The sequence below is a fragment of the Myotis myotis genome, unplaced genomic scaffold (assembly GCF_014108235.1).
Source record: "Myotis myotis isolate mMyoMyo1 unplaced genomic scaffold, mMyoMyo1.p scaffold_m19_p_86, whole genome shotgun sequence".
NCBI classification, from domain to species: Eukaryota; Metazoa; Chordata; class Mammalia; order Chiroptera; family Vespertilionidae; genus Myotis; species Myotis myotis.
The window spans coordinates 1-22,890 of record NW_023416397.1 but is presented as its reverse complement, the minus strand read 5'-3'; the positions used below and the strand labels follow the sequence as shown (position 1 = coordinate 22,890).

Sequence of the window (22,890 nt, the reverse complement as noted above, 5' to 3'; positions counted from 1 at the left end):
CATGGTTTTTGCAATTATTTGCAATGTAGTTTTGCAAAATATATTTTTCTGCATTGCATTCACTAAGAGTAGAATTTTGACAATTTTCATGCCAACTTTTACTTTTCTCTTGGTCAAAATGAAGACATTTATAGATTAGATAAATAAATAGGATATTTATTTATATATTGATAAATATATTTATAAATTAGATATTTATAATTGTAAAATATATAAATGTAACCCACATTTCCAAAACTGAGAAGCTGCTTTAATATGTTGTTATGACTGTACCATGAAATGCTTCATAGAGAATGATGTATCAATAATATACTCATATTGTCTCTAAAACAAAATCAATAAACAGATATATTGTATAGTTTCATTTCTGTGAGGAATAAGAGTATATTTTCAATTTAAGAGAAAGGTCCTCCCAGCAGTTATATCTCTGGTTGGTGACATTACATAAGATTTTTATTTTCTTCTGTGTGCTTTTCTCTTTTCTTGAATAAAACTTGCTTTCAGATTAGATTTAATAAAAAATAAATATTGAACATAAATGCAAGCCTCAATTCTTATTGTCAAATTCACTTCAAGAAAGTAGAAAGGAGATAGTGTGTCTATAAAAAAAAATCCCATCACGGGAATACGCGCGGGGCAACGGTAATAAGTGCTGTTGAATGCCAATACTCACACTGGCACATGCAGGAATTCAGTTGTTCCTGTCTGTGGGAAAAGGCAATAGTATTTTTGAAAAGTTTCATGTCATTAAGGTCATCTGTTTTTATAAAATTATATAGGTGGGAATTATGTTCCCTTATACATATAAAGCATCGTGGAGAGAGCTTTGGAAGCCTTTAAAATCAGTTGCGGAGACCTGGGTTCAAATACCGGCTCAGTCCTTTTATAGGTCTGCGAACTTGGGCAAACCACTTAATACCCCGTTCCAAACTGTAACATGAGGAAAATGAGGCCAATGCGTGATTGGACCCACTGGCTCACACAGGACTTGGCAGCTATTCCTGCTTTTGTGATGATTACTTTTGGACTTCATCCCTTAGCTGTGGGAACAACACTGTCCCACATTAAATCAGAAGGACCTATGGGCAGACATTGATTGCATGGTGCCACGGACAGCCACGAAGCGGAACCTGCCCTATTCGCATTCTATGGAAACGGATTCTTTTAGTCATTTGGTAAATGTCTGGTGAATGAGAGCTGCACTTTAGCTCAGCAACAGAGGCAAGGAGGTTAGACTTAGTTACTTCCTTCATGGAGCTCAGAGTCAGGTGGTGGAGACAAGTGAGTAACCAGGCAGCTGTCATCCTATGCCAACTGCTAGGAGTTTTGGAAGCACAGAATATAGGCACACCTGGGCACATCACAGACTGCAGATGCCCATCATTTACCTGGTACTCTACGGGCACAGAGCTTCCACAGGGCACCATCCTGTGCCCCACCCAGAGCCAGACTTGGGGAGGACGGAGGTGGAGTCAGAGCGGGTCTCCAGTGGGTGCGATGATCTACTTGAGTCTTAAAGAATGAGGAGACCAATGAGTGAAGACAGCGGGGAAGGACATGCCGGGGGCAGGAAGGAGCCGGTGTTTGAACGCAGTGCAGGCTGGGAGTGTGGTCTGCCCTCTTCAGGGCCCTCAGAGAGCTCAGTGTGACCGCAGGCAGGCGGCCGGAGGGAGAGCGTGCGGACACTAGTTAGCACTGACAGGCCCACCATGCAGTGGCAAACGATTTGGAAGGGTTTTAATAAAATAGAACTGATTAAGGTACATGACAAAAAAAGAACCATAGTATTTACCTTTTTATTTAGCCATTTGTACTTTAGAAAAGAAGATGGTTAAATACAGTTTATTTTTGAATCAATTGTCTAGTATTTATCAGATAGGATGTAATACTACTTAGTGTCATTGGTAGAAAAATAATTAAATGTCCTCACTTTGGGGCAATATTTAAAAAAATATATATTTTTATTGGTTTCAGCGAGGAAGGGAGAACCAGAGAGAAATAGAAACATCAATGATGAGAGAGAATCATTGATCGGCTGCCTCCTGCATGCCCCACACTGGGGATGGAGCCCACAACCCGGCACCGTAGCCTTGACCAGAATCGAACCTGGGACCCTTCAGTCCGCAGACCAACACTCTATCCACCGAGCCAAAAACGGTTAGAGGAGGGCAATTTAATTGGAGACTTAACGTGACCTTCAATGAAACTATTGGTCACTGCTCTCTTCTGCTGTATATTTTTTGTGGCGAAAGAGTAAATAATGCTCTCAAATACCACTTTCAATCATGCCGTTTCAATCCCTAATATTCAAGCTGATTAATTAATAACTTAATGTTATACATGTCCCCAAATTCATTGCAGGACTAGATCAAAGAAGTCCATATGCTTGGGACGATTTTAAGCCCCCAAAGCAAAGCCCACATCAATTTTTTTTTTATCCTCTCCTGAGGCTATTTCTTCCCACTGTTTTCTGAGAGAGTCCAAGGGAGGCAGGAGGGAGAGAGAGAAACTTGAAAGTGACTTCAGGTGCATGGATGATGCTCTAACCCACTGAGCCACAGCTCTGGCCTCAACTGTTTCTTTCATGAGCCAGTCCATGCAAAGGGTGAAATGCAAGGACAAGTCGGGAGATGCATGTGATGGGGTCCGCTGGGCACTTGAAAGGCTCTGACCGCTGCGTTGGCTTCAAAGGACACGGAAGGCCTGGGAGATGCTTCCCTGCGTCCCCTCCATTGCCCCACCAGGTCAGGGACTCCCTCCCAAGAAGGCTCCTGGGAAAAGACTCCCTGATTGCTCTCTCACAAGGCAGCGTATTGGGGTGCAATCCCTGCTAGCTGCGGGCTCTGCTCTGGATGTGGGGGTGCGGCCCCAGTCAGGCCAGGGCTCAGGTCCACTCCTCAGGAACCTTCTCCCCTGCCCGGGGAGGCGGGCGGCCAGGGCAGCCATGGAGGGAGGCCCTGAATCCGGGCCGCAGAGAGAAGCTGGGGAGCCCGGAGGAGGGGCCACATGTCCGCAGGATCAGGGGGCTCCCGCACTGGCTGTGACAGGCTGGGGCCTCCTGGGCCCTGGGGAAGGCGCCTAAGCGCCCGCAGAGCCCGAGGCAGGCAGGGCAGGTGTGGCGCGGGGACCAGGTCTGGAACAGGCTCCTGTTGCAGGGCCAGCGGGTGCCCAGCACCTGCCCCACAGCTGGAGGCCCAGGTGCTGGAGAGTCAGGAAGGGCGTGGCCAGTGCTGAGGCCCCGCCCCCTGCCCTTTGACCTCTCCTCCCGCGCTGGCCTGGCACGTGCACAGTGTCCAGTCTCCGTTGACGTTTCCATGGAGACATCAGAGCTCCTGGCCCATGTTGGCTCAGTGCGTGCGAGAGCCCCAGCGGAGGAGGAAGCGAAGGAGCAGCGCTCCAGGTCTCCACTCTGACCTCGGCTCGCTTGGCGCACAACCTGCTCTCCATGGGCAATTTGCTTTCCAGGTTTCTTGCTTTAACCCGCGGCCGCCGCCGCCGGGCCTTGCCTGGTGCCCGCCGCCCGGTGGCTTTCCGGGTGCGCAGGGGGGATGCCCCGCCTGGCCGCGCCCACCCCGCGGCTCCTGCACCTGCCCTGGGCCCTGGGCACCGGGTCCTCCCCTGGGGTCCTGCACCTGCCCTGGGCCCTGGTTACCGGGTCCTCCCCTGGGGTCCTGCACCTGCCCTGGGCCCTGGTTACCGGGTCCTCCCCCGGGGTCCTGCACCTGCCCTGGGCTCTGGTTACCGGGTCCGCACCCGGGGTCCTGCACCTGCCCTGGGCTCTGGTTACCGGGTCTGCACCCGGGGTCCTGCACCTGCCCTGGGCTCTGGTTACCGGGTCTGCACCCGGGGTCCTGCACCTGCCCTGGGACCTGGTTACCGGGTCCTCCCCCGGGGTCCTGCACCTGCCCTGGGCCCTGGGTTCGGGCTCTTACCCCGGGGCCCTGCACCAGCAGCAGCTGGCTGTCTCACAGCGGTGGGAAGGCCGTGTCCTCTCCCCGAGACCGGAGGCTTCCCTCTGAGGCTCCGCCCCTCCGTGGGGTGGGAGGACCCCCCAGAGAAGCCCCGGCTGTGTTTCCGTTATCCCAGGACGGTCTACATCCCTCCTCCCAGGGGCAGACTTGATCTCCCCAGGAAGGAAGTCCAGGTTATGAAGCCAAAACCAGCCAGGACCATCCCACTTCCTCCTCCGAAGGACATGGAGGTGAAGGTCCAAGAAAGGTCCCCAAAAGGGAGGCCAGAGAACCAAGACCATCAGGTACAGAACAAGGGACAGCGTGACCAGGACAGCCCCTACCGCCGTGGGGGCCCCCCACTGACATGGAGGGCCCCAGAGCCCACGGGGGTCCTCCCTGCCGGCAAGAGCGGTCCTGGGCCTGTGGGCCTCCATGCCCAGCACCCACAGGGCAGCGTGAGTGGGAGCACCCCGCTGTCTCCCAGGAGCTGCTCCTCCAAAGTCGGGGTGGTCGCAGGCTCAGGCAGCCCTGAGGGAGGTGCCCTGCCTGCTCTGCAGCCAAACCCAACCCCCTTTGGCTTCCTGCAGCCACAGAGCCCCGCAGAGAGAGTGCTGCGGGGAGACCCCCCGCCCAGCGTCCCAGTGTCACCACCTTTGCGTGAGGAGGTGGAGGCTCCAAAGCCATCCAGCAGCCATCCTCCACCCGCCTCTGCCCCCAGGAAGTTCCGCAAGAGAACCATGCCCCTGCCCCTCCAGCTCCCGCTGCCCCCACTGCGGTGGGATCGAGGGCAGCTGCCCCCGCCTCCTAAGCTGCCCTGCCTTGCAGGTGCCTTCATCCTGGGCGCTGACCCAGAGGCCAGGGCGGGCTGCAGTGCCACTCAGTCTGCCCCTTCTCCCTCCCCTCCTGGCTCAGCCATGGCAGACACCCTGCCCCTGGCCACTCACCCTGGCCAGGTCCCTGCTCCCATCACAGCCGGGGCACCTCATGGTCTCACCTCTCAGCCGCCCTTGCATGATGTGGACAGTGAAATGGACACCACTCCCCCTTGCTATGCTCGCACTTACCCTGAGTCCACTGTGAGGATCCGGACAATTTACCAATCCAGTGATGGGCAAAGGGACCCTCCAGGCGCCCCACCGGCTGACAAGCACTAAAGGACTGCTGCCCTCCTCAGACCATCCCATTGGCCCCACCCATCCCTCAGCCCACCTGAGGGACTCCTGCAGGTCCCAGAAGGGACCCTCTTCCCCCAGTGCTTCTGTTAGCGCCCAACTTCACACTATGGCTTTGGCGTTGCCACCGAGATGCTAGACACAGGGAGCAGCAGCTCAGTTTGCCGGTTCCTCGGCAGGCCGTCCTGTGGTTATGGTCCTGCGGCTCCCATGGATGGTGCCAGCTCTGGGGTCAGTATGTCCACCCCAGGCCGCACTCAGCCACAGTAGCCGGAGCATCCGCGTTAGAGGTGGACTGAGGAAGGCACACAGCCCTGCTTCTGCGTCTCCCTTTGGCCATAAGACCAGGGACCCACCTGGCCGCAGCCTGGCCCCTGAGGAGGAGGAGCAGGCATCACCCCAGTGCGTGGATACGCTGCTGGTTCCACCTGCAATCCCACCCCCTGGAGCCTACCTGTCATTACACAGGCGGTGTGGTGACAGGGAGGGCACCAGTCCCCTGACGGAGGCGCTAGTGTTCACTTGCCATCCGTGCACTGTGGCCGACTGGACAAGGAATCTCCTGCACTCCCAACAGCCACCACCATGGAGAATGAAGGTACGTCCGAGGCATGTCTGTGTCCACCTTTCCTCAGGCCACCCAGGCTATCCTGGCCGCATGGCCTCCATGACCCATGCAAGTCCCCCTTGTAGTTGCACTTTCTTTCCAAGCCCCGGGAACCACCTGTGCAGAATGCAGGTGATGCGATGGGAGGGCCCAACATCCCTCCCCTGATGGGAGGACCTGTTACTCCCACTTCCCATCAGAACAACTGGGGCCCACCTGGCCAGCACACAGGTGGTGCCTTCACAGGGAGGTGTCTCACCTGTGATGGGCGGCCACCTTGTCACCGCCTGCCATCAGATCCCTTGCAGCCCAGCTATCCAGTGATGGGGACAGCACACCTGCCAAGGCTGGATAGGCTTATGGGGCCCCATTCATACTGAGCCTTGGGCACCCCTGACCCACACAGCAGTGCTATGGGGGAGAGCACCAGGCATCTCCACAGAGAAATGTGTGCTCTCAGTCAAACACCTGCCTCCATCCCCCAAGGTCAGGTGCCCCTCTCCCTTTGGAGGAGCCAGGACTGTGTGTGGAGGCTCCTGCTCAGAGCAATGGTGCCTGTGCTCGGGCAGGGCAAACGCTAGCTTTGCAGTTGGGGCATCTGCCCAGGGATTCCTAAGAGCCACCAACCAGTTCTATCACAAATCTCAACCAATTAGGACACCTTCCTCCGACAACTGTGTGTAGCCATGGACTTTGCTTCACTGGGAAGAGGCTTCGCCCCTTCAAGTGAAACTTAACCTGCTGGTCCTACATCAAGTCAGAGGGCCACACCGCAGGGGTCTGTGTGCTTGGGGCAGGCGGCCTTTGAGGGGGAGGGACAAGAGCCCAGGTGAGAACTACCTGCAACTGAAATCCCTTCAGCAGCCAATCTGCTCGCCTACCCACTCCTCTGCCCTCCCTGCCTTGTGTCTTCTGTATCAGCACATAGAACAGTGGTTCTCAACCTTGGCTGCACATTTAGAATCACCTGGGAATCTTTTTAAAATCCTGGTTTCTGGGCATCATCCTCCGGAAATTCTGTTTCTTTGTTACTCATGTTGTGGCCCCACCCCATCACAAAGAAACAGAATTTCCGGAGGATGAGGCCCAGAAATCAAAATTTTAAAAAGATTCCCAGGTGATTCTAATGTGCAGCCAAGGTTGAGAACCACTGACATAGAACTTCCTGCTGTGTTTCCAAATAGCCATTCTGTGCTCAGGCTGTTCTCTCCTTCTAGATACCTCTGCCCCGACTTCCTTGCCCACCTTCAATTTGATAATCCTTGCCCATCATTTAAGACTTTTCTCAGGCATCTTGTCATTCAAAAGTCTCCTTTGTCTCTTGTCCCATCTGGACTAGGTGCAACTCTTTTATGTCCTTGGAATCCTCCTGCACATCTCTGCCCTCATACTTATCAGATTGTATTATAATTCACAGTGGATACCTCTTGGGTTCTCCCTAGAACATGAGGTCTTTGATGATGGATGATGTTCATTCATCTCTGAATCTTTTGCAACAGATGTATCTTCTATGTCACACTAGGCACTTCATGAAATGGTTGATGCCTGTATGAACAAATGAATAAATGAAAGCTTCATCCTTTGGAATCAAGTTTTTTTGTTTTGTTTTTTTTTAAAGTATATTTTATTGATTTTTTACAGAGAGGAAGGGAGAGGGATAGAGAGCTAGAAACATCGATGAGAGAGAAACATCGACTAGCTGCCTCCTACACACCTCCTACTGGGGATGGGCCCCCAAGAAGGTACATGCCCTTGTCCGGAATTGAACGTGGGACCCTTCAGTCCGAAGGCTGACGCTCTATACAAGGAGCCAACCTGGTTTGGCTGGAATCAAGTTTTGATGGGATCAGAGATTCCCAGAGCTTTTTCTTTTTTAAATATATTTTTTATTGATTTCATAGAAGAAGGGAGAGGGAGAGAGAAGTAGAAACATCAATGATGAGAGAGAATCACTGATTGGCTGCCTCCTGCACGCCCCCACCAGGAATTGACCCCCCAACCTGGGCATGTGCCCTGACTGAGAATTGAACTGTTACCTCCTGGGACACCTACTGAGCCACGCCATTGGCCGGGCCCGTATCTTTTTCTCAGTCCTTGCATGTGAGCAGTAGCACGCACGGAGGAGATCTGATTTAAGAAACAATCCCCTCATAAGTCTGTACAGAAAGGAGGAACTGCAGGTTCTATACAGGCATTAAACCAGAGTCTTTGGTCATATAGGCAGCATGCTCTTTAACCAAAGCAATGAAACAATACTGGAGAAATGTTATCACAAGTCCCATCACAAGTAGGAAGATATGGGTGATACCTGTGTCTCAGGCGTCACCTCTGAATGTCTGATCCTTTTATCAAATAGGAAACAGAGCCCAGAGTCAGGCCCCAAGTCAATAACAGTGTGTGGGCAGGAATCTGGGGGCATGCGCGATGGCGGTGCTCCGGTCAGAAACCCGCATTACCTACTGTGCCAGTGCTTCCTTCTGTGGGAGCCTGGCTGCTCAGTTATGGAGAAGAGGAAAGGTGAGGAGCACAGGGAGGTCACGGGGACTCTAAGGCACTGTCAGAGCTCTGCTAGGACAGTTTCCTGTCCTCAGACCCAGGAGTCACTGCCAGGGCCTTTTGTTCTGTATCGGCGACATGATCGCTGATAGCCAGCCTGCAGCCACCAAGTGAAGAAATCTCCTCTGCTTCTCTCTCGTCGTTCCACAGGTAGTTTCCTGCCTTTCAGTGTGGCTACTTCACAGCAAAAACTACAGAAACGTCCTGCAGTTCATCAGCCTGCATTGCCTTCAGTCTGAACCCTGACTCTTCAATCACAGCGGACTCATTTGGAATCACACACATTTAAAGGTCATGACAATCATCACAGATTTACCTAAAGCCCTTTCTTCCTTTTTTGAAGGGGTGGCTTGTCATGTGGTAGGCGGAGTCCTTCATGGTTTCTGCCGCTTGATCAATTTCATATGTGGGTTTCTGATATGATTACCAAATATTTGATACCAGGGTGCTATCTACAAACGGTCCAGTGACATAAGGTTATGAGAGTGGTGCGTGGTTTCAGGTAGGGGTGCCATGAAGTCAGCACAGAGCAGTGTTGGTTAGAGGACTATTCATTCTGTGGAACAAGTGAGTGGGCATTCACTTCACTCTAAGCCATAATCTTTATAGAAAGCCCTGTTTGGCTTTTCTTAACAATCAAACCTGGTAGGTCTTATGACCATATAAAGTGGGTCGGGGGGCGTGAAAGGGATAGTTCAAGGATGTGCTGGTGATTACGTTTTTATGAATAAGACTCTGAGCAGATGGAAATGAAACCACATCCTTTAATGGAAGGGAGGAGAGAAGGTCTGAGGGAATCTGCACTATCACCTGCACACCTGCTATGTGGAAGCTGGGCGGCCTGAGACGGACTTTCTGTTGATTTAGATGAGTGTGATGGCTCAGGAAAGCTGTGCTGACCTCTGCACCTGGTGTGGTTGCTCTGTGACTGTACAGCCAGGGAGCATGGGGGAGTGTCCCCCACTAGCCAAGTTGGCAGGTGGAGATTCTTACACTGAGCATGGAGGATGACTAGAAAGATGAATGGAGAGGGCTCCAGGGCACTAAAAGCTAGAAAGATAACTGGATAGAAAAAAGCCCTCCCCCCTCTCTCCCTGTAGACCCCCAGCATTGAGCAGAAAGGGGTGATGGTCTTTGAGACAGAAGTCCACCATTTCCCCAACTCGTGGCACCTGAATTAACTTCTTTCCCTTTTGCAGCAGTACTTGTCTCAGGAGGCTGGCTGTCACTGGGTCAGGCAGCTGAACCTGCATTTTGGTTTCAGTTCGATAGGCCTCTTTTTATAGTGTCTCATAGTTAAACCCAGAACCTAAATCCATCCGTAGCTATTCTATAAATTGTTTCAAAGATGTTTTCATTTTTCCTAATTTTGAAAATATTTTCATGTAATGGATTAGCTATAATATAAAATTAAGCTTTTGCGAGGTAATTTATGAAACTAACTGCTTACTCTTTCATTTTTTTTTTGCGGGGGGGAACACTACATAAAAAAAATTGGAGAAAGAAATATGCAGCATGTCATAGCACCAAACAATCACCTATCAACATTGATGAAGATCTCACACAAGTAAATGCGAATCAGAAGAAACTTCAATCCCAGAGCTGGGATCAAACAGCTTTGGGAAACGCGTTCATTCATGACACTTGTTGGAAAACAGGTAAAGTGTGTGCATTTGGTTTGGGTCTTTAATAGGTTTGTTGGGCATAAAGTGCGGTTCGATTAGTTTCATTTGTTTTTTATTTGTACTGTGAACTGGACAGAAACTTGGTGCAAAGGAAACCAAAGAGAATACAGAAAACTGGAAGTTTAGACCACATTTTAAAAATGTGCACAAAAAATGAAATGATTACAGTTGTAACGTCATGTTCCCGAATGATATAACAATAATGATACCTCCACTAGAAGATGTGATAAATATAATGTCATACATAGTTAATGTAATCTAATCATTCCATCACTTGTTAATCACTTACTCAAACAGCATTTGCATTTCTTGAATAGTGCTTTGATCTGGTCTGTATTCAGTAATTGGATATAAAAAAAAGCAATGGGCTATAATTAAATTTTAAAAAAAGAGAGTACTAGCCATTGAATATAAAGTTTAAAATTCCTATATATGTAGAATCCTTAGAAAGCATTCTCCAAGTGTTTTGACTTGAGACAATGTTTCAAAAAACATACAAAATACAATACCATAAAAAAATCTAATAAATGATAAATAAAATAGTGTTTAAAAATGAACAGCTTTGTTTTTCTAATATATTTTAAAGGAAATTATCTGTATATCAATAAGTCAGGTAAAAACAAATGTACTCATGGGGGAAAGATTAGAAAACATATTCAAAATTATAATACTAGCTATGTTGAGGTGGTTTATTATTAGTGAATATTACTCTATTTTCCATATTGGGTAATATAGTTATTTGAATGGAGCAATTTAGGTTTAAATCCCATTAGGGTAGGAATTTTCCTACATCACTGATTGATACATATTAAATACCCACAAAAATGTGTTGAATGAAAACTTAGGACATTTATTTCATTATAATGTCTTCATTAGATTCATAAAAGTAGATTGTCCCAATCTTGACATTTCCTGCCCTGGTTTTGTCCGCTGTTACCAGGCAGCGAGGCATGTCCTCCGGGCAGTTCTCCGTGGAAGGAGGTCAGCCCTTGGCCTGCAGAGGCTCACCTCTGAGCTCAGTGCTGCCTGATGCCCTGCAGTGGGGCCTCCAGCAGGTTACTCTCTGTGACTCAGTCTCCCCATCTGAGCAGTAGGTGTAATGACGTCTCCTTCCTAGGACTGTGTGAGGACCGAATGTTTCCTACATGTAAATCTCTTAGTGGACTGCATGCCACATTGTAAGGGACAGATACATGTTGACCCTATTGTCAGTGTGTTGTTGAGGTTGTTATTTTTATTATTAGTGGACGTTTCTACCTCTAGTTGTCTGGCCAGTATGTTGTTTTCAACCTCTAATGCCCACAGTGGTTTCTGCCTCGTGCCACAAAACCCGTGTAAGTCTGCTTGAGAGAGATTAAAATCTTGCATTAGGCTCTCAAGGGAATCATTAATCTCCGGATGAGTCTTGAAATACAGATAATATCTGCCTCGGTACTCAAAGGAGGAGAATTGAAGACTCTGAAAGTTGTCTCTCAGGGTTCAAACAGGAGAGAGCTAAAGCCCTTCAGAATGGGTGTCCGCCTGCCTTGCCGCAGCCTGGGGCAGAGGGTCTGAGCTCATGGAGCCTGGGGTGAAGGGTGGAGGGATGAGGTGGGGACGGGAGCAGATGCCTGATAGAGATGAGCTGGGAGTGAGGAGGTGGGAGCACTCCCAGGAGAGGGCTTTTCTTCTCTCCACTCGGTCCTTCTCCTTCACGCTGTCCCCTCACTGGCATCACAGGCCTTCGGGAAGCAGAGCTCTGGGGGGACCAGACGACAGGGCAGGGGCGCTGGCCAGCTGGCTGTCTTCTGCTGTGATGGCCCCCGCGTCTAAGGTCTGCGGGTCACTTCACATTTGTGGCAGGAAGGTACATTGCGCTATTGTGCAGCCACAATGTCAGCTTCCAAAATGACAACTTATTTTTAAAAATTTATCAAATAAATGATTTTCTTCACGTGCCTTTAAGGAAAGGAAATTTAGTTGAAATCGGTAATTCTGAGTTTTAGAAATCTAGATGCGATTTTATTGCCTGCGTGTGTTTTCAGTGGAAATTAATTTCACTAATGATTACCGTCTCGGTGCAGGAGTTTCAGAAATGGTGTCCAAGGCAACAGGAAAACTGTCCCTGGAGAAAGTGAACTTGGTCATCGAATGGACCAGAACTTTGTTTAGAAGGACAAAACTCCACTTAAGATAAGTCACTGGTTACTACTTCATTTTATAAAGCACTGAGCTTTCATTTAGCATATAATTTTATTCTATTGTTATCACGTGTTGTAATTTCTACAGTTCTATTTGGTTTACTTTTTAATATCTGCCTTTCTCACGTGACTAAGCTCAGTAGCACTCAAATTTCATTTTCCACTTACTGGTAACTGAGAATGCACACTACACATGATCAAGAAACGTTGATGAGAAAATGAATGAATGATTTTTTTTTTCCATATCCCCGTAGGAAGAAAGGGGGCAGGATTTTAGCAATATACTAGCGAATGAAAGAAATACAATATAAAATGAAGAAAATTTCAGCTTCAACTTTTAAAAATAAATATAATAAAGAATGAGTGTGGGATGAAATAAACACTTTCAAAGATGTCTGGAGAGAGTATGAGTTGTAGACTTTCTGGGAAACAGTTTGCTTGTTTTTATCAAAAACTTTAAATATTTCATTCTCAGTTCTCACCATTTTAATCTGTAGCAATTTAGTCTAAAACATAATTAAAGACATGCTCAAAAAATGGGAAAAGATTCATTTACACTAATATTAAGTTCAAACAAAAGGAAATGATTAGATACATTATGAAATATTACATATCTTGTAAAAATAATGTTTTTGAATGATTTACATCAAATGGTTCAACATTAGACATTAATGCTTTTAAATTTTTAAAGATATGAATGGTTTAAAAAGTATGACATAGTATACATGGTATCATCATTTCAACTTTCTAAAAGGAATTAGAGGCTGAGAGTACAGAACTGAGTCAAATGAACCAGGTTTGAGTACTGACTCTGCCATTTAGTTGTGAGTTAAAGAGATGACATTATACAAATTATTTAACCTACCGAAGTTTTTATTTTTTCCTGTAAAATTGACATAATATTATTAGCACCTGCTTATGAAGTTGTTAGGAGGATTAAATGAGAGAATGCATTATTACTAATATAAAAGTAATTGAGGGAAATCAAGAAAACATTGTGATTTCTCTCTTTGTGATGGCATACAAGTGACTTTCTCCTTTAAAATTCCCATATTTTCTAAATCACCTATAATGATAGTATTCTTTTATGATTCAAAATAGATATTGATAATAAAATAGAGTCCTATTAAAGGACTCAAATTTTTTTAATGTGAGTGAGCACATTCATATTTATAACTTACAATTTCTTTTTTAATTATTCTATGTATTCTTAAAGAAAACTCATTTATCAAGTTTTGTTTGTCAAGGAAATAAACATCAGTTCATTAAGCACATAACATTCCCACTTCTGAGAGTTTAGCTCTCTCACAATGTCACTAATTTAGAACAAAGATGAATATCAAGAAAAACTCTGACAATAACATAAGCCCTGAGCCAGCAAAGTAAATGGTGGAGAATCTGCACTAAGCCTCGTATATTTTCTTATTTAAAAGGCCCTCAGTCTTCTCTCAGTGCCATGGTCTGTCTGTCCTTTGTCTGTGTGAATTCTCTTCCTGTCATTGTGCGAGCAGGGGCCTGAGGGGCACCCTCCACTTGCTCCTCTTTTCTGGCCTTCCGCCTGCCACAGTCACGTTTCCCCAGGCTGTCCCTAGATGGTGTGGGAGGTCAGAGGGAAATTCAAACCACCTCTGTGTCTTAGTGGCTTATTGAATGTTTCTGAACTGGTCTCCTCCTACTAGTCTTCATCTCTTTCATGTCACCCCCTTGCCCCCACCCCGCCCCCCTTTATAACCTTTAGCTGAAATGCACCAAGACTTGCCATTGCTCTGGAGACCCAACTGCAGGCAGGGGCTGCCTCCCTGACCTTCCTGTGTGGTCCCCGAATGCTTCTCCAGCTGCATCTCTCCTCGCTGTCACGTATGCTCAGCTGAAATCACAGCACACAGTCCTTCCCGTTGCCCACATTTCTCATATTTGCTTGCCTATTGGCCTTTCCCAAGACGGACCTCTGACTTGAACACACACTCGGCCCTTCTCCTTTCCACCTGTGAGCTTTCAGCTGCTCATCCTTTGGGGCTCAGCGTAGACACCTTCTTGGAGAGGCTTTGCTGATCACCCAAGGCAGGAGCCCCTGATGCCATCCTCTGCTTCACACCCGCTGTTCCTCGGATCACAGCCCTGACTGCACAGTCTTCTCAGAGGCTGCCTGCTCTTCCCTTGATTATACTAGTTACTCCTACACTAGCTGAGCCTCTTCCTTTCCAAGCACCACGTGAGGAGCACCCATTATAAGTGAGAGTAAAAGCCGTTACTGACAGATACACCGACCAACGTAGAAATGAACAAGCTGGAGAGGAGACAACATAAGGAACTGAAAAGTCTTGGTACCTTTTGTATAGAAGCAAAGTCCTTGAAAGTTTTATTAATAGAGTTCAAGTCCATGTCCAAAAACAGTATCTCAGAGAGAGGCATGTCAAGTCAAATAGAATGAAACTATATTTGAAATACCAGCAAAATAGTTGAAATAACATTTAATCATTTATTACATTTGATAATTGCTTTAGTAAACTATCATGACTTCAGGGTCACCTGGTAATCTCAAAGTGGTCATTTCTGTTCTAGGTGTGTCTACCGTGTTTCCTTCCTCATTGCAGGATGATAAATGATAGTAAATGCAGTTGTGTATACATGTAATTGATAAAATGTTCTTAAAATATGCAGTATATAGAATTATACAATTTGAAGTATTCTGCAGATAGAATTGATTGAACTGGTAAATTACTTTACAGTTTTTGCCGACTTTGCGCAGCCTTTGTATGTAATAAAACCAACATTGTCACATTGATAGACGCAAATCTCCTGCTTCGATGTGGACCAATGTTCAAGGTTTAAGGAAGCGGTTAAAGGAAACGGGAAGATTAGAGCTTTACCCATTGCATTTGAGGTAATCATTACAAACAAATTAAACACCAACTTCATTCTTCTTTAATCACACGAAGTATTGATGTGAAATATCGAAACAAGCTTTGGAACAAATAGAAGAGCTCACAAGGAGAATGGTCACTGCTGGTCGTTTTCAAAGAGAACAAGCCCTTGGCTGGGAAGCAGGAAGGGACTCTTGCATTTGTTTGCTGGCCCTTCTGTGTGCGCCCATCTGCCCATTGCATCTGCCGGTCGTCATAATGACACAGCACTGACTGTGCATCGTGACATTCAAATGTTCTTTTCTCGGTGGGAAATTTAAAAATGTAATAAGTGACCATTTGGAGGGCATTACTTTTAAATGATTAAAGTGGAAATCCCTAATCTTTACATTTCATTGAACACTTAATTGAATATTTTATCCAATTTTTAAAATGTCATTCTTCTTTCACAGGTTGGAATAGAAGGAAATTTGGATTACAAAGCTATTATTGATGGAGTCGGGAAAGGTAGTCGCCTTGGTAAGCAAGCTATTTGTAGAAACGTCCTTCCAGATTTGGATGCATGTGAGTTGTTACAAAATTACAAAAACCAGCTGTTCCAAAAGCAGAAAGGAGCAATCTCTCACTTTTCACACTTGATGATTGACACATTGCCCACTAAAGAACAACTTATCCGTCATTTTTGTCTATAATCCATATATTAGCACTACGTGTCCCAACTGCTACTAGGCACTATATAAAGGCCTGTTCTATGTAGGTTCCTCCTGAAAGGCAGGAGTAAGAGTTATTAAGAACATTTTTTTGCTAAATACACCCAAATATTTTCATCCCTTCTGGATTGAATTAGTTGTCGTTTAGCAAGACCAACAGTGGTCAGTGGTCAGGAGCCCTATTACAGTGAATGCTGCCTTCAGAAGACGACCTCAAGGCGTTCCCTGGGTTCACTCACCCATTCTTCCCTCTGGGGCCCTCTTCCCGCTGGTGTGATGGAGCCAGTGCTTCACACTGAATGGAATGAAGACACTGACCCCTAATGTTCTTCAGTTGAACAGTGTTGTGTAGTTTGAAGTCTCATAAAACATTGCTGAGTATCAACAATTAGGGGGAAAGATGGTTTTGAATCAAAATATAAATTTGGACTATCCTTAGCCCAAGCAATTCCAATTCATTGAAAGTTTTTCAACATATTAGTTGAACAAATTCAAAAGGAGTGATATAAAAACTTGTCTAATGCAGACAAAATATGTAGCCAGTATAAGCACTCTAAAACACCACTGGCCTTTTATTTTATCAGCACAACCTCAAAGGGTGTGCACAAGATCTATTGGTAGTAGATGATAGTGTGGGGAGCACAGTCTATACGACTGTGATAAGTATATATGTGCCTGGTGCGTACCTGAAATTGAGGGGACGCTTTGCAGTACAGCTGAAACTCACACAAAATGATACTGAATGTAAACTAATTGAAAATAAAATGAGACATAACATGAGGGATGGGGGGAGTATTCAAATTAAAAGGAAAATAAAGAGACATAAAGCAACAACTGTGTACTTAACAGATGTGTATGTTGTCTAAAATCTAAGAAAGATTATTTGTAATGAATACATTTTACATCTACCCCACGGTGAGTAAAATCAGAAATATATGGGAGCCCTGGAGGAAGGCCTGGCAATGGCACATTCTCGGCTTCTCGGTGTGACTGTGACCAACATCCCGTCTCCTGGGACTCAGTCCAGCAGCAGCAATGGGGAACAGTCAGCATGCTGCTCACAGTCCTCTCCATTCCACCCTTTAGGTCCCCTTGGAACATGAGCTTCCTCAGTCCTGTGTTCCAAACCAGCAGGGAGTGTCCGTGGCAACGCATGAAAGAGGCCTCTCCACAGCTTTCTGAGGACGGTCCTTGGGTTTGTAAGACGGTGGCAGGAGCAGTGGCGTGTGTTCCTGTTCAGTCATCGCAATCACACTGCCAATAGGTGGTAATTTTTTTCAATATTTTACATGCACAGTCATGTTATTTGAAAATTGTGATGTTATCATTTATTCCCATCGACTCTTTTTTCCTTTATCTGGCTTTATTGCAGTGTATACTCTCCAGGGCCATCCACGTTGCACAAAAGTAAGATTTCTTTCTTTTTAATGGCCACATAGTATTCCATTGTGTAAATGTACGGCACTACAGCGTCTTTATCCACTCTTCTATTGATGGGCACTTGGACTGCTTCCAGATCTTGGCCATCTATACTAATAATAGAGGAATGTGCAAATTGTCCTGGATGCCTTCACAGCAATGGTAATGACCAATCAGCAGGTTGTGTGGGACGACCAGGCTGGCAGGGAGGTTAGTGAGGGACGACCAAATGACTGAACAGCAGGCTGCGTGGGGCGACCAGGCCAGCTGGGGGGTTAGTGAGGGACGACCAAATGACTGAACAGCAGGCTGCGTGGGGCGACCAGGTTGGTGGGGGTGGCATGAGGGTCCACCGGGCTGGCGGGGGAGGAGGGTTGGTAGGTGAAGGCAACCAGGCTGGCAGGGGGTGCAGTAAGGGGCAACCAGGCTGGCGGGGCGTGGGGGCCAATGAGGGGTGACCAGGCCAGAGGAGAGGCAGTTGGGGGTTTCCTGGCTGGTGAGGGGTGGCAGTTAGGGGCGATCAGGCTGGCAGGCAGAGGCAGTTACGGGTGATCAGCTTGGCAGGGGGGCAGTTAGGGGAGATCAGGAAGGCTGGCCCGTAAGCAGTTAGAAACCAGCAGTCCCAGATTGTGAGAGGGATGTCTGACTGCCAGTTTAGGCCCGATCCCCGGGATTGGTCTAAACTGGCAGTCGAACATCCCCCGAGGGGTCCTGGATTGGAGTGGGTGCAGGCTGGGTTGAGGGGATCCCCCCATGGACCGATTTTGTACACCGGGCGTCCAGTTGTAAATAACACTGCAATGTACATAGGGTGTACATATTCTTTTGAAGTAGTGTTTCAGCGTTCTTATGATCTATGCCAGCCGTGGGCAAACTACGGCGTGCGGGCCGGATCCGGCCCGTTTGAAATGAATAAAACTAAAAAAACCCCAAAAAACCGTACCCTTTTATGTAATGATGTTTACTTTGAATTGATATTAGTTCACACAAACACTCCATCCATGCTTTTGTTCTGGCCCTCCGGTCCAGTTTAAGAACCCATTGGGGCCCTCGAGTCAAAAAGTTTGCCCACCCCTGATATGCCCAGAAATGGAATCGCTGGATCAAAAGCCAGTTCCATTTTTAACTTGTTGAGGAAACTCCATGCTATTTTCTACAGTGGCTGCAGGAGTCTGGAGGATGGAAATAGAGGTTGCTTGGGGCGATGACTCAAGGTGCAGTGAGCAGGTGATGTTTCATTGAATTGTATGCTTGAATGCTGTACGGGTTCGCAAACCAATGTCATCCCAATAAATCCAATTAATGAAGAAAAAAGAAATAGAAAATTAGCACTTATAGACCTGTATATAACATGATTATTTTTCTAGTAAATCATTGTTGTTGGATTTTATAAAAGTACTAGTGGCCTAGTGCATGAATTCGTGCACATTGAAAGGAAATTAATTAGGAGAAATATTTTAATATTGCTACTTCCCCTTTATCAATAATAGCAGTTTCAACCAAATTCATGATAGACAATGACCGATAGAAACACATGCATTTAATTGGCTCCAGAGAGCTCTATATGTATTGCGCATGCGCGAGTCAACTTAGCCTTTTATAGACATAGAATAAACTTGTTTAGTTAGACCTACTTTCTGATTTAGCTAAACATTTTTCCAGCCCAGTGAAGCACCCCAACTTCTCTTTCAGGTAATTGTCAGCAACACAGCAGTAAATATCAACAGGAAGCAGATTATGATTGTAGATCATGCAGGGAGAACGAAGGTTAAAATATTTAACTGCATTAGTGTTTGACTATATTCTGTGCAGTGAGAAAGTCTGAAGTCCTTTTCCAGGTCCTTCATTTGTTACTATTTTTCAGTGGGGTCAAGTTTCTAAGCTTTCTAAATCTCCATTTTCTGGTTAATGAAAAGAGAATAGAATTCCACCAAGCCTCCTACCTACCTATTCCAGGACTTCTGTGAGGATCAAATGAAATGTTCACAGGAAAACGCTTCACAGGCATTTGGTTAAAGTGTGAAATGTTTGCACCTGGCTATAAAGCAAGTCTTGTTCCTGGGCTAAGAAACTCCAACAAGGCTAGTTGGTAGGGAGAGGAAGCTGGGCGTGGCCACTCGATGTCATTACGTGGAGCCCACAGCAACCGTTTCCAGCTGGGTTTGCCTCTGGGTCGCATTCTGTGCCATGGGGTTTTGGCAGCACTGGCTGTGATTTGGTGGGGTGTCACTCTGGGGTGGTGGTGAGGCCTGTGTCCCACTTGGGGGAAGCTGAGTGTGGGTGTGTCAGGGCCGGGTCCGCGCTGCTGACCAGTGCACATCAGGGCAGCTCCTACATTGTGTGTCTGCCTCCTGGTGGTCAGTGAGTGTACAACGACTGGTCGGATGGCAGGAGGGACACTTAGCATATCAGCCTTTCATAAGTATATAGACTAGAGGCCCGGTGCATGAAATTCATACCTGTGGGGGTGGGGGCGTCCCTCAGCCTAGCCTGCACCCTCTCCAAACAGAACCCCTCTGGGGTTCTCCGACTGCCGGTTTAGGCCCGATCCGTTTGGCCCAATCACCAGGATCGGGTCTAAACCAGCAGTCGGACATCCCTATCACAATCTGGGACCGCTGGCTCCTAACTGCTCACCTGCCTGGCTGCCTGGGTGGCCCCAACTGCCCCACCCCACCAGCCTGGTGGCCCCCAACTATCCACCCCCCGCCCCCTCGTCACAAGCCTAGTCACCCCTGACTGACCCCCCTGCTGGCCTGGTCGCCTCTAACTTCCCCCCTGGTGGCCTGGCCGCTGTTTTTGCCGATCCACTGGCACAGTCGCCACCAACTGGCTCCTCACTGGCCTGGTCACCCCCAACTGGACCCCTGCTAGCCTTGTTGCCCCCAACTCACCCTTTCTGCTGCTGGCTTGGTCACACCCAGCTGCCTCTCCGTCCAGGCTGATCTCCCCACACAGCCTGCTGTTCGGTCATGTGGTCGTCCCTCACTGACCCCCCTGCCGGCCTGGTCGCCCCACGCAGCCTGCTGTTTGGTCATGTGGTCGTCCCTCACTGACCCCCCTGCCGGCCTGGTCGCCCCACGCAGCCTGCTGTTCGGTCATGTGGTCGTCCCTCACTGACCCCCCTGCCGGCCTGGTCGCCCCACGCAGCCTGCTGTTCGGTCATGTGGTCGTCCCTCACTGACCCCCCTGCCGGCCTGGTCGCCCACACGCAGCCTGCTGTCGTCGTGGTCTCCCTCACTGGTCCCCCGGCCGCGGCCCACGCAGCCTGCTGTTCGTCATGTGGTCGTCCTCACTGACCCCTGCCGGCCTGGTCGCCCCACGCAGCCTGCTGTTCGGTCATGTGGTCGTCCCCATGCCCCCCTCCGGCCTGTTCGCCCCGCAGCTGCTGCGTCTGAGGTCTGGACGCCTCCTCTGTCGCCCCACGCAGCCTGCTGTTCGGTCATATGGTCGTCCCTCACGGACCCCCCTGCCGGCCTGGTCGCCCCACGCAGCCTGCTGTTCGGTCATGTGGTCGTCCCTCAATGTACCCCCCTGCCGGCCTGGTCGCCCCACGCAGCCTGCTGTTCGGTCATGTGGTCGTCCCTCACTGACCCCCCTGCCGGCCTGGTCGCCCCACGCAGCCTGCTGTTCGGTCATGTGGTCGTCCCTCACTGACCCCCCTGCCGGCCTGGTCGCCCCACACAGCCTGCTGTCCGGTCATCCATCCGGTTGTTATGGTTGTGACGGCCCCGGCCTTTTTATATTCGTTAGGACTGTTCTCTGCAGATTAGAAATTGAAGAGAACAAAACAAACATGTTTCATCACCACAAGGTGTGAACAGCTTGAGAAGCACAGCCATAGAGCACCCCCTGACCCACCTGGGACCCCAGCCTCACCCCCTCTGACCATTTTGTTACTCCAAACATGCTGCTCCCTTTCCCGGGGTTCCCTTCCATAGCACACCCTCCGATTTCAGAAGTTGTCAACCAGCGTCCACAGCAGGCACCCTGGTGGTGCCCAAGAATTCCTAAAACGCCCACCACCTGACTATTTAGTCAGGGCACTGCCCTCTCTTCCCTTAGAAGTTCAAATAAAAACAATCACAGCAGCCAACTCAAAAGTCATCTGGTGTGAATGAATCAAAATTATACCAATGTTTTTGTCTGATCTGCAAAAAATATATGTATATCTGTTGTGCGACAGAACTTTCGTACTTAATTTATGTGCAGCGTGAGATGAAAAAGGTTAGAAATCGCTGTCCTATTCTATTAAACCAGCTGGTTTAAACTGTCCCAACCAGCTGTGGGAAGCCCCCTATTGTCTCCAGTAGCAGAGAGGTGTGGACAAGGAGCCCGGAAGGCTGGGGACCCTTAATGCCCTGGCAAAGGTCAGGGCTGTGCACCCACTGTTAGTTCAGACAATGGCAGCTGAAGCAACTTCCCCATTTCTTATTATGGAATCCTTGCTGATGGGCTAGTCTGCCTGTTCCTGGAAATTGCCTGCCTAAGGGCTCTGGGTGGATCCCAAACCAATAAAAGGTTGGTGAGGCCTGAGCACCAGGGAAGTCCTCCTCCTTGAGTTGGACTTGCCCGCCTGGCCTCCCGATATTTCCAAATTATTATTTCTTGTCTTGTCTCTCTCATTTGCCTGCCGCCCTCTCCCAAATACTGAACCCTGAACCACACAGGATGTGAGGGGAACAAAGAAACATACAACTCTACACACCAGCTTTCTAAATGCTATTCCAGTTTGCAAAATTCCACTCATTTATTCGGTCATGAAATGTTCACAAGAAGCTCACTATAAATTTTATAGAGATTTTTAATGCATAAATATCGTACAGTACTCGATCCCTCTTCCTATGGCTATGTACATTTGCTGGTCAAATGTCATGTCTCCCAGATGACAATTTTTTGGATCATTTGGATGCTAAACCTTATCGTTTATGTTTAAGGTTGGCATCAAAATATACCACCTTCCCTGGCAGGTATAGCTCCATGGTTAGATCTTGACTCCGGGATTGTGTGTGATTCACGGTCAAGAGCACATACCTGGGTTGCAGGTTCTGTCCCAGGCTCCAGTGGGGGCCTGTGTGGGAGGCAATGAATCCATGTGTCTCTCTCACATCAATGTTTCCCTCCCTCTCTCTTTCTCACAATCTTCTGCCACTCCCCTCTCCCTCAGTCTCTCTAAAAAATCAATGGAAAAATATCCGCCAGTGAGGATTAACAAATATCGATGTCACTCCTTCCAGAAGTGCTGTACCAACTACTGCTAGCTTTAGCCAAATTGGTATGGAATACGTTTTGGTTCTATCAGACTGCAACCTCTGACCTTCCATATAGAAGAGGAAGGTTTGTCCAAACGTGGAGGCACACAGGTACTTGCTACCCAAGATGGAAATTCATAGGGCAACTCACAACACCACAGACCAAAAGAACAAAGCAGAGGGCAAGGAGTGCAGCTAAGAAGGCTTTAGGGAGGAGAGGGGCAGGCAGAGAGGGGCTGCACACAGCAATGACTGTGCCGATGGTCAGGGCCAACCTCGATGATCAGCATTTTAGTGAAAGACTGTATGAGCTCCTTCTAGTTATTGTTAGTTCCATCATTTTTTTTAAAAAGAGACAACATTAGCCCCAACCCAAGCCAAAGCCCATAGCATTTATTCTCTCCACAGCCAAAGAAAAACCTTGTGGGACCTGGATAGTCAAGGCCAATGGAATCACAAAGGCCTTGTTATCAATACACTAGAACGGCCAAA

The 22,890-nt window shown here is 47.8% G+C and overlaps 1 protein-coding gene and 1 long non-coding RNA gene across 2 annotated transcripts; both read left to right on the top strand.

The window, feature by feature from the left end:
* Positions 1-3,445: 3,445 nt before the first annotated feature.
* LOC118662415 (basic salivary proline-rich protein 1-like) lies at positions 3,446-5,107 on the top strand. The gene has a single exon (XM_036320923.1). The coding sequence runs from the start codon at positions 3,446-3,448 to the stop codon at positions 5,105-5,107; it is 1,662 nt and encodes a 553-aa protein (XP_036176816.1).
* A 9,847-nt stretch (positions 5,108-14,954) lies between these two features.
* On the top strand, positions 14,955-17,190 carry LOC118662417. The gene is made up of 4 exons (XR_004969760.1): positions 14,955-15,037; positions 15,470-15,536; positions 16,814-16,991; positions 17,100-17,190. It is a non-coding gene; the product is annotated as an uncharacterized LOC118662417 (long non-coding RNA).
* The last annotated feature ends 5,700 nt before the right edge of the window (positions 17,191-22,890 follow it).

Coding starts and splice junctions, on each gene's coding strand:
- LOC118662415 (XM_036320923.1), top strand. CDS start 3,446: ATGGGCAATTTGCTTTCCAGGTTTCTTGCTTTAACCCGCGGCCGCCGC.